General features: G+C 41.8%; 2 protein-coding genes across 6 annotated transcripts in view; one reads left to right on the forward strand and one right to left on the reverse strand.

Annotated features, from left to right (window-relative positions):
- LOC124191056 overlaps positions 1–8,550 on the reverse strand; it is a 34,813-nt gene extending 26,263 nt beyond the window's left edge. For 2 of the 4 annotated variants that reach the window (XM_046584026.1, XM_046584024.1), the window contains exons 1-3: positions 8,448–8,550; positions 7,496–7,696; positions 6,759–6,913 (exon numbers count right to left, since the gene is read on the reverse strand). The gene's annotated coding sequence lies outside the window, so the exon portion shown is untranslated. Of the gene's footprint in view, positions 1–3,992; positions 4,441–6,758; positions 6,914–7,495; positions 7,697–8,447 lie in introns of those variants that run through there. The other 2 variants (XM_046584025.1, XM_046584027.1) reach the window with 2 other exon arrangements.
- A 10-nt stretch (positions 8,551–8,560) lies between these two features.
- LOC124191058 (probable splicing factor, arginine/serine-rich 7) lies at positions 8,561–11,052 on the forward strand. Of its 2 annotated transcripts, none has more exons than XM_046584029.1 (10): positions 8,561–8,738; positions 8,799–8,908; positions 8,969–9,105; positions 9,173–9,270; positions 9,337–9,492; positions 9,552–9,727; positions 9,790–9,938; positions 10,003–10,366; positions 10,443–10,734; positions 10,833–11,052. In XM_046584029.1, the coding sequence occupies exons 1-10, from the start codon at positions 8,691–8,693 to the stop codon at positions 10,950–10,952; spliced, it is 1,650 nt and encodes a 549-aa protein (XP_046439985.1). In that variant the 5' UTR covers positions 8,561–8,690; the 3' UTR covers positions 10,953–11,052. The 2 variants fall into 2 exon arrangements, with proteins under 2 accessions (XP_046439985.1, XP_046439986.1); XM_046584030.1 differs by having other exon boundaries at positions 10,006–10,366.
- Positions 11,053–11,736: the final 684 nt, after the last annotated feature.

The raw sequence follows: 11,736 nt of genomic DNA on the forward strand, positions 1-11,736 counted from the left end.
TTTATTATTTTCATTTTTCTGCACGAGGTGAGATATTGTTTGCTTTTTTGGTCTTCTTTTTTTAAATTTTGACACTCTGCAGGCTGCCAACAACACGGACCCTCTGCTTATATAAGAATTAAAGGACGATGCCCTTGACGTAGTTACGTTTCTTTTCACGCACTAGTGACACTGCTACACCGTGTCTAATCTCTACAGCTCCTCGCTTTTTTTCCCCTACTTCCTTCTTCTTGTTCATTTCCTCCCCCCATGTTTTTTTTTTGTTGTTTCTCTCAACCGTTAGTAAAATGCAATAGCAAACAGAGTAGAAGGAACTTATATATTTCACGGCTCACCAGCGCATCCCTTTCCAAGGATCTCTTTCATAAACGCACTCGGCAGCTCCTATTTTTTTGTTTTTTGTTTTTTTTTAATTTAGTTGACTTTAAGGAAGAGAGACCTTGATGTTTATTTTAATTCCTGCTGCGGCTGTAAAATAGTCTATACGATTTGAACGGGTGATATTAACCGATAAAAATGTTTTGGATAGCAGGAACGATCGTCAAGTCAACAAGCTCTGTGGCTCTTGAGACTCTGTGTGTTCTTAAAAGGCCAACGTCTATACGGGAGCTGGGCGGATCTAACTAGCTGGATGGTGGAACACTGGAGAGAGTTATGTTTCGTTTCGAGGCGAAATAACGCAGACGGCCGAGAAACCCCAATGTGTGTGACGACGGCAAAGAGGATCGGAAAGAAATAGAGTGCGAGTCGGATGACCATTAAGGAACCATCTTCTCCGGAAAAAAGAAGAAAAAGAAGAAGAAGAGCCATGTCTGCCTCACTATATGTGTATACAGGGAGAGAGCTAAGAATCCTTTTTGCCCCATCTCGCCAAGATGAGCGCTCCCTTCAAGATGGGTCCGCGGGGCGCCCAGCCGAGCGTTTCCATGCACGGGCACGTAGCGAACACAAAGAACCAGAAAACAAATAGACATGCAGGAGCAAAAGGGAAGGGAACAAAAAAGGCTTAGACCATAGAGAAACCTTAAACCAAACACAGCACTAGTCGCAGTCTGAGTCTAGTGTATGTGTGTGTGTACATGTATATCGATCAATTTTCGCTATATATATACACACACCTTTTCTATTGAAAAAAGCTTTAGTTGGCCTAATGGGTCTAAATAGAGAGAGTGCTTTCGGGTCCAAAGACGGTAAGCTTACTTCTGTCGGTATAGAGACGATTAGGGACGGGAAAGATGAGCTCCCTATTGCCTTACATCGTCAATAATGTCTAGTATTCTGTCTAGTACAAATCCCAGAGACAGTGGATAGAGTGTCTCCTGTGTCTCCTTTTGCATCAGCCCACCTTTAAGTTTAACACTCGTTCGGTCTCTGTTACCTATCGCCGTATCTCACATTATTATTTTTCCTATTTTTTTTATTTTTTTTTCGCTTACGTAAATCATTTTTCAATCGATCAAAAGGAACCCTTCGATGGGAAAACTGATGCGCTGTGCTACTACACTAACAATGCTGCTGCCATCCGCATTTTTTTTTTCTTGAATTGGGGCGCGTCAATCCATCAAGAGCGAAGGAAAACGCCCTGCTGGCTCACCACCACCCCATTACAAATCTCCAAATCAAATACGGAGATGTGGAACGAGAAGAAAAGGCCTAGAGATATAGATCGCCCGTATGATGGAAGACATGAAATTACAATATTCAATCTGTTTGAAAGTCTCGCCATCAGTTCTAGCGGGAAATCACGAATTCCCGTGTGGTGGTCTTAAAAAACAAAAAAACAAAAAAACAAACTTTCATTTCCTTAGGGTCTCATCAGAACATGTGGAAAAGGGCTGTACATGTTTTAGAGATGCCAAAAAAGTCGTCTACATCCCGAAGAGATTGTTGCGCCATCAAACTCGTACACGCCCACGCAAATTCATACAGGGCGGGTAAAAAAAGGAAAAACAAACAGCTCCTTTGACACTGATCTTTGTGGGAAGAAACAAAAATGGCCAAGTAGATTGTCAATGGGCCTCCTGCGAGGCCGAGAGCTCCTAACGGGGGCAAGGGCAAGTTAAAGTGCGATGCTATATTTACACTCTCAAATAGTGAAAGAAGAAGCCTAGCGGAGGGATTATCAACAAAGTGCTATAGTTATAGCTGGATATGGGTCTAATACACGCAACGCTTTTATTTATAAGCTAAGCGATTCATCAAATCAAGCGCACCGATTGCGTCACCAAGAGTTTTTACGCGGAGGACGACAACTCACGTTTTCTCCCGTGTTTTCTTTCATCGCCGATGTCTATAAATGTACACACGGACGGCCGGCAGAGAACTCGGAGGTGGGTGTAAAGTGTATAAACAATGGGATAAGAGAGAGAGAGCGCGGGCGTGAACGGCGGCGCATTCCAATGAAACCGGGAGACCCCGCCAAAAAAAGTGGGTCGACCCCGTTTATAATAATCACCCCCTCCCTCCCTCCTTTCTTGACTATACACGTCAATACAACAGTTTGGCTTGCGGCCGTCTTAGAGGTACAGTATCGTCCAAAAAAATCCGAACGCACCTCTTTTTCAAAAGCCCAGTTTAATGTAGATTCTTTGTTTTTAACTTTCAAGACTTCATATTATGTGTAGAATTAATTGTTTTACAAAGTTCATTTATTAGAATTAAGAAAAAAATGCAGAAATATTTTTTTTAAATAAAGAAAGAGACCATGGTGTTCGGATTTTTTTGGACGATACTGTATATACGTCTATACCTCTATTCCCGCGAGAACGTCTAAATTTAGCCAAACAGGAGCCGAAATAAAAAGAAGAAGAAGAAGCGAAGTCTTATTCAACTGTTGTTCCGTGCCACCTGCCAATCCTCCGGGCCGCTTCTTATCAAGTGCGTTTGTTATGTGGACTCCAACAACGGGCGTTCTTCGCTACGCTATCAAATTACTACTTGGCTAGCTCCTTTTGTGTGTATTCCTCCTCCCTTAGCTTTCGCCCGTCTTTTTTTTTTTTCTCTCTTCTCTTCTCGTCTCTTTAAAAAACCAATGTATAAAAACAGGGTCGAGATATATATAGCAGAGGCCTGTTATAAAGTGGCCACCATCGCCTTTTGGTACTTGCGTCAACTAGATGCTCTTTTTTTACTCGGGACCGTCACGTGCGTAGACTGGACCATTTGGCCCACTCAAGACGCAGAAAAACACACGCTATAGTTCTTCCTTAAATAAACGAGCGCCACTACGCAGACCTTTTTTCTTTTCTTTAAAAAAAAAAAAAAAAATAACAACTGGAACTCTTCGTCTTTTCAAAAACAATTAACGACAAATTCTAGCGACTGTTGCGTAACTATTACGACGACACCGGGCAACCATTGATTTTATTTTATCACGAAAGGGCTCTGAAAAATCGGACAAAGGTTTTTCAAAGTTACACGCAGGGTCCCCACTATTTCCTGCTCCTTCAAACTTGGTTATTAGTGAGTAAATAGTAGCCGACCTGAGTTTTGAATATTGGATGACAGTCTCGACTCTGCTGCTGCTGCCGCTCCCGGTTTCGAAACAACAAAGTAAGCAGAGTGCAAAGAGAGCCCATATGCGACATCCGCGCACACACACACACAAGCCTCATGAGAAAATCATCGAGGATCAGAAATAGGCTAGTAGATGTCCTTAAGCGCTCCCACGAATTTTACCTGTTCCTCCCTATACATCTACCGGGACGGAGGAAATCGTTTTAAATCTCCTGTGGGAACCTCATTCGAATTCGTTTGACAACAACAACAAAAAGAGGGAAACGTAATTGGAATTGGAGATTGAATTCGTCGTTCAATATAGATAACAATCAATACAAGGTAGGTACAAGAGACTCGAGCACACGAAAAGGATCCTAATATAGAGTTTTTTCTTTCTCTGCCGGTTCATCCTCCTCTACCTATTCAAAAGCTGCGCCGGCACTACTTACTGCGTTCAGCAACGTGTACACATATAAAGATTGCATTATTGTAACCTGTTAGCTGGAAGGGAGGCGATGGAAGGCGGAGAAAATAATCAAGGCGAAAGCGTCGCTCAGCCGGATTTTGCCTTTGTCGTCTGTCAATGATCCGCTTTGGACAAAAAGAGAATCGAGAAGGAGAGATGATGGTTTTGGCTCGGATATACAGAGGCCACCGTGCACATTCACATCCAGACGTCGAGGAGTCAATAAAAAAAAAAGAGGAGCAACTAATAATTTGTTGGCATAGTATCAAACTTCAGTCGACGACTCACTGATTGATAATTGATTCCTATTGCACTTTCCCCGCTACTACCGAGGGATGAGCGAATAGCCACTCGGTAACAATAATTACTGGATAGATTGGACACAGAAAGGGGCGGCGTGAGGGACGATAACGTCCTCGACGAACGGGAGACGAGTCACGACTGAAGGCGCCAAAAGTCGGGACTGTGAAGTATGAACAACGGCAACGGCGGGGGTCTGTTTTGTGCCATGGCCAGCGCAAGAGCAGCAGGAGCTCATCGAAAAAGTAGGAGGAAAACAACAACATGAAGATGCACAACAACAACAGCAGCAGCAGCACGAACGAGTAGCACACAAACATATCTGGACGTCTGGTCTGTTGAACATTGCGCCGCTGGTGCGTAACAATTGCAGAGGAACGGCACCATTATAACCACGGGGGTTCGGGACTTGATGCCAAGGCATCTTAGACAGGTACATATCGTCAAGGATCACGTTCGCGAGTAGCAGACAAACCGTATACGGATGTGGGCATGATATATTGATCCGTCTCATCTGAATTTGACATGCCCTTTGACTCCACTCCAATCGCAAGTTTTTGATCCAGTAACACGCCCATCGGGGATTGGGGATTTAAAAAACGGATGGATGACTTTTCGAGCGGGATATAACGAGATCAAAATGCATACATAATACAGCGAAAGATCGCAAGAAACAGAAGAGAGAGACTAAGTTGAGCTTAAAATAAGAGTCTACATGTATCTACTGATTTAAAGATTACTAGTTTGGCTCTCGCCCTGCCAGCGCATATCCCATGGCAGGTTAAAAGGGATCATTTATTCAAAAGGGAAAAGTTGCAGCAGCAGAGCAGCAGCAGACGGGTGGAGAGAAAAAGTGGAGAGAATCCTGATTCCGAAAATGCATAGACAACAACACGAGACACCCCATCTCTTTAGGCTTTTGTGTAATGACCTGCCTGCATCTTAAACGTCACGGGCACTACAGACGGCGAGCATTACGCAACGGCGAAAAAGAAGAGCGCCGGATCGGGTGGATACAGGCCGGATGTCATATCATCGTGTGCCAAACTAAGTAACATCAGTCAAGCGGAACGGAATTCTCCCAATTTTCTTGTTTCGTTTCTCAAAGTACCCCAACTGTTGCTCGCAGCCATTTCCTTCTCACCTGACGAATGCAAATGTGTTGCACTAAAAAATTTAAAAGAAAAAAGGAGGTAATGCGCCACGGTCGGAGACTTTCCCCGTTTTTTATACGAACGAAACAAGAGAACGCCAAATTTCACGTGAAATTTGATACAGAGTAAAAAGGGGGATAGTTGACTGTTGTAGCCTTAACGGCACATCAGGATGTACAACCTGTGTTTTCCAATGTAGCTAGCGCCTGCCTGCCGAACCACCTCTTACATGGGGGGGGGGGGCTGGTTCAAATTAGATCATATCTCCTTGATGGAAACTACAGGTTCTCCTGTCACCCCTTGACCTTTCATCACTATCGATAGTGTTTAGTCAGCTGCTGCAGCGCCGTCGGAGCTGCAAAAAGCACAGCTGATTGGGGTAAACACGGGATGGCGGTCTGGAAACGCTACGGCAAATACAATTGCAAAACAAACAGACGTCGAAACAATAATTGCCTCACCATGGCAATATGTACCTGTTTCATCCTCTTCCCGGGATCGCCACCCTCTCCAAACTTTTCAATGCGCTCTGCATAATTATTGTTATTTACAAAAGAATTTTCCTTGGATTCCAATCAAAACTTTCTTTCACACACAGAGTCAACTTTAGACTTGTCAAAACATTGACGGGAGTTTTTGTTGCGAACCACCAGAATGTAAATCCTTAACGAATTCGTACCTCCCAGACAGAACAAGAACAATACTACCTATCCTGCAACCCCTCCCGCCGCAATCGATTCGGGAAAGAAAAAAGAACTGGCGGGAGTGAGACTCACCCTCTTTTTTCTTACACAAAAAGGGAGAACAAAAGATGAGGGCGATACATACACCATCAAGCCCGTCTGATGGTGTGAAACCCAAAGAACTTCTTACGAGTTTCGCTTTTTTTCTTCGCAATAGTTTTCACGTTTTGTTTAAAGGAGCATAAAAGTTCCCTACTGGATTTTTTTTAAAAAGGGCAGGCGTAAAGCGCTCGCTATAAGAGAGACAGACCGAAGCCCCGGGCAGTCTCTCTTCCGACATTTATTTAACCCACAAAACCCTGGTTGCGCGCTTTCCCCTCGTGCCGGCTGTCAATCTATCACGTTGACATGGCGCCTACACACGCTTCCGCTGGAGTCACGAATCGTCGTGCCTACACTTGTCCGCCCTCACTGAATCAACTAGTGGACATGTTCCGCATTCAAAAGGCGTTACTGGAACGTCAAACCGTATAGTCGTCTTCGTAAGACCCATGAACAGTAGATGAGACATACAGTATTGATGGTAGCGAAGGAGGGAGGAATAAAAAGGAAGAAATGGAAAGTATAAGAAGGAGATATAAAAAAAGAGTCACCAACCGACAGTAGGAAAAAAGTAGAAGTTGTCTTTTAATGGTGATGTTGAGTTGACGTGATGACGGCGCCGGCGCTCTCATCCACTTCCAGCATGTTGTATTTCCAAAGATTTTCCAGCATCATCTTGGCGTCTTTCCAACGCAGCTGTTTGGCTTCATCTACGAATAGAGAGAGAGAGAGAGAGAAAAGTGAATTAATTAATAAGTTAGCAAAACCTTTTCTTTCTCTTGCTCGTATAAAAAAAGTTTCCAGGTCGTTTGTTTCATTTCTTTTTTGCTCTCACAATGGCGTCGTATCTCTCTTCCTTTTGTATAAAAGAGATACCTTTAGCTTATATTGTCTGCACATCAAAGGATAAAGAGCAAGTCGAGCAGAGTTTGTCTTTTGTTTCGTCGAGAAACAATTCCATTCGATCATTGATTTGGCGCTGTGTACCTTAGCACGGTAGTCAGAACCTGTGCAATGTGCATTCAGTCTCGAAATCTAATTAAGGGCAAGGCGAATCAAAAGTCTTGGCTCCGTCTATCACTCCCCCCAAAAGCTTTACAACCGGAAATTCAACTCAGTTTCTCTTCTTCGGCGCCATACTTCGTAAAAGAAAAGGCGCGCCCGCAGAATACGTAACTTTATAAAGATCACAATTGTACATATCATCTGCAGCCTTATGTGTCTAATATAGACAAGTTGCTACATGTCTAATCTATTTAACGATTCAATCAACTACTTTTATGTATGATTACCGGCCATTTTCTTGATGTCGACCTCAACAGCTTTCATCATCTTCTTTCTATCCTCCAGGGAGCTCATCTTGCCTTCAATGTCTACGCAGCAATCGATCTTGGCAATGGGATCTGGCTTATTAACGTTACAATCGATTGCCAACGAGAGATTACTCTTCTTTTTCCCAGCATCCATGGCAGCAACTGTAGACATTAATATACCTAAAGTGAAGGGCAATATATTAACATTCATCTCAGCAGGGAGCTATCATTTGTTGATGTCACAGATATATGCTATGCACACTAATATCGTCACATTGGTTTCATCATTCATAAAGGTGTATCACTTGCACAAATAATGGCCCTCCCAAGAGAGTCAATTACAACAAACCATTTGCTAACAGGTGCAATCCTTTTGACCTTTGAGATGAGATATGTACCCACACCAGCACTTCTTACATAATGAAAGGAAGAGGGAATAACCGGTGGCATCAAATTTCTGAGTAAACTATACTAATTAATTCAACTTCTTTATAATACTACTTTAATAAAACTCAGTTGACGGAGTATATCATCATGATAAATATTGAATAGCCAATGTGATGAAGATTCTGGTTATGACGAGCAACCAGACCATATCCTAGCAACCCAAACTAACTTCATGCTATTACCCCTGATGATGAACCACATCGATCGCCTAGTTTTCTCGTGACAAAAGATATTGACTTTGTAAACCCACAACTTATTTAATAAGACATCAACTTAAATGGTTAATAAGATGTGATCTTGCAGCAAAGTTGCTATCGAGAACGAACAAAGTCTCAGGACCATCCTAGATAAGCATAGTCCACGTGGTAATTAATAGATTACCACCCATCAAACTTTTTCCCGTAGTTACTTCATTACTCTAGCTGTTTTAAAATGTCTTTCTGGTATCATTATTTAAAGTATCATGCTGATTTAGTATACTTACTTTGAACGAAGCAAAATCGAGCAAACCAAAAAATGCGAATCCAAATTTGTAACTAAATATTAGATTGACTAATTCTCGATCGATATCACTACTTAACTATCGATAGACACTAGCCGGCCGGCATTTTCCGAGGGCATTTTTTAAAATTGGCAACGTTGAGTTTTAGCGTCAAAATCATGGTCAAAATGGAAGGGGGAAAATATTAGACGAGTAAAAGGTTGTCTCTCAAAATAAAATAAAAAAATGACTGGAAGTACCAGTAGTAACAGCAGTAATAATGATATTTATGCAGTAAGTACACTATTCGATTTCATAAAACATGTGACGTTAATTATTGACACATCGTTTCAGGACAAGATCGTTCAAGTGACAAATGTCGCACCACAAGCCAACAAAGAGCAGATGCAAACATTGTTTGGTATAATTGGAAAAATTGAAGATCTCAGACTCTACCCAGCATTGTAAGTAGGACTTCATGTTTGGCAAGTTTTCCATAATTAATGCTTTTGAAATTCTGCTAGGCGAGACCTTAATGCTCCAGTCCAGCTTCGGATATGCTTTGTGAAGTATGCAGATCCTAATGATGTTCCAGTCGCACTACACTTGAGCAATACTGTTTTCATTGACAGAGCTGTAAGTGTAACACTTTATCATGGAAGTAAGTACATTGTTTGACATAACATTATTGTTTGACATTTTCTAACATTTTCTTGATTATTGACAAGATGAACTGCCTGATGAAACAAAAGGTATAGAAATTTTGAATTCCTCTAGTGGTTTTGGGTCAAGTGATCCAAAGCTTCCTGCCACTCTCACTAATCAGGTACAAAAAATTAATTTTTTCTCCATTTTAATCAATTATCTAATTTTCTTAATGCTTATTTTATAGATTGAAGGCAACCCTCCTCATCAGGTTATTCGCACTTTGGATCCAAGGCTATCCATTCACAATTTACCAAACTATCCCTTGTTACCTGCCTCCACAGACAGCCGACGATTGGAGGAGATACGACGGACTGTGGTCGCTATCAATCTAGACCCTTCGGTAAGAAAATATTTCATCTAGAGTTGTAGAACGTTTTTGATCAGTTCCTTTTCAATTAGCGAACAGCCAAGCAAGTGATCGACTTCTTTTCGTCAGCCGGTGAAGTTAAATATTTCCGATTCTGCACTAAACACGGAGATGAAAACAAGTACGCAATGATAGAATTTGTTGAACAAGAATCTGTCGTTCCTGCCTTGAAACTTAACAACAAACAGTTTGGGGAATGCATTATCAAGTATGTGCTATAAAAATCATTAGAATAAAAGTATTTACTACGATTTATTTTTATTTTTTTAGAGTTCATCATTCCACTCAGTCGATTATTAAACCAGTGCAGCAAACGAAATCCAATGAAGCGGCTCAAAAAGAAATCGAAGAAGCTGTCAATCGTGTTAAAGAAGCACAACAGCTGATACCGGTTGCTTTACCCCAAGAAGACGTGCCAGGTATTTTATTGCAATCGTGCAATAATCTTACAGATTCTTTTATCATCTTTTTCTGGATTCATAGTAGAAAAAGAGAAAGAAAAGGAAAAAGCCATTGTCGAAATCGAAAAAGAGAAGCCGAAAGTTGTGGAAAAGGAGAAAGAAAAGGACAAGATTAAAGAGAAAGAAAAAGAGAAGAGTTCAAAACGAAGTCGCACTCGCAGCAAGAGCCGTTCACGATCAAGACATCGGTCTTCCTCCCGTGCACGACGTCGTCGTTCGCGTTCAAAGTCAAGGGAGCGCCGAAAGCGATCTCGTTCGCGTTCCCGTAGGCGGACACGCTCTCGATCACGATCAAAGTCGAGAGAAAGGCGGAAGAGATCCAGGAGCCGAGAGAAGAAAAGGTCTCGTAGTCGCGACCGCCGTCGTCGCAGTCGTTCACGGTCTCGGTGAGTACCTTGATTAAAAACATTATGAAGGATTTATGGTGACAGTAAATTTATTATTTCATCTTTTCGGTTGCAGATCCCGTAAAGAGAAAAGTCCCCGTCCGACCAGAGAGCGCCGTGATCGCTCACCCAAGGAAAGGACAAAAGACAAGGATAGAGATAAGTCACATAAGGATAAAGACAAGGATAAGGACAGAGACAAAGAGAAAACACGGGATAAGGACAAGAGTCGCGACAAGGACAAAAAGGATCGCGAGAAGAAGGAAAAGAAAAAAGACAAGAAGGAACGGGAACGAGAGAAGGAGCGGGAAAGAGAAAAGAAACCAAAAAGTCCAGCAAGCAAAGACGATTCGTCCGCTGACGAAAAGGTTAGTCATTTGATTTATAGCGATTGGCTTACTTCCAAAAGAGTCATTACAGTTCTGTGGAATGTTTTACTGATTTTGTAAATCTTTTCGACTTGTAGGAAATTAGCGAACGTAACAGTGCTCGAAGATCTACTCCTCCGTCGCCGCCTCCACCCTCGAAAAGCAAGAGTCGACGTCGCTCAAAGTCGAGAGAGGGTAGCAGAGGCCGTTCCCGCTAGACAGAGCGTTATTCTTGTCCTATCTTTTTTTTATAACAAACTAAATAACTTCTTTGTCTAGAATCCATTTGGAATTTCATCAATAAACTAAATAAACTCACTCCCTTTGTCCAATGTTTAAATGTATCCTTGAAGCTATTTGAAGTTTCTTGTATTTCACATGATATTTTCAATTTACGAGGAATGCAAAATCTTGTCAGCCATCCAGTATTATTCTATCATTTTTCTGACATTGTTGAATTTCCAACCTCTGCATCAGTTAAGCCAGTATGCTGCAGTGAAATATTTCCTGCGCTCCAAATAGGTTAAATGGACGAAGAGACATATTTTTCTGTAACAAACTGCACTCCCTCTAGCTCTAAGTATGCACGTCAAGTACCGTGACCGCCCCAATAAAGGAGCAGCAACCTGAACCTTCCAGCAGGCAATGTCAAGTAAAAATAGGCAAACTGTATTTTTAATGCATAACTTTTGTGATGAATAACAGATTCGTGACGTGTATATGGGCTCTTGTATAGCTGAATGTGCTCAAAGTTCTTTAAAGCTGTTAGGAAAACGAGACGTAGGCTATTAGGAAAGAATTTGTTTCGTGTTCCTTCATGCGAGTCGATTTGAACGTTGTTTCCATGGTTTCATGATTCAATCTTTTAGCCTCTAAAGGTCATGCCTTATCACCTGCATCACTTTTGGAAAATTGAGCAAAAACGTATTCAATATTAGGTATCTTTGGAAAGGATTCATTTAGAATGCACTCGACAGAAGTAACCAAATCCAGGCAATAGCT

The sequence above is a fragment of the Daphnia pulex genome, chromosome 3, assembly GCF_021134715.1.
Source record: "Daphnia pulex isolate KAP4 chromosome 3, ASM2113471v1".
NCBI lineage: Eukaryota > Metazoa > Arthropoda > Branchiopoda > Diplostraca > Daphniidae > Daphnia > Daphnia pulex.

Coding starts and splice junctions, on each gene's coding strand:
- LOC124191058 (XM_046584029.1), top strand. CDS start 8,691: ATGACTGGAAGTACCAGTAGTAACAGCAGTAATAATGATATTTATGCA. Junction 9,271..9,336: donor CTGCCACTCTCACTAATCAG/GTACAAAAAATT, acceptor CTTATTTTATAG/ATTGAAGGCAACCCTCCTCA. Junction 9,493..9,551: donor CTATCAATCTAGACCCTTCG/GTAAGAAAATAT, acceptor CTTTTCAATTAG/CGAACAGCCAAGCAAGTGAT.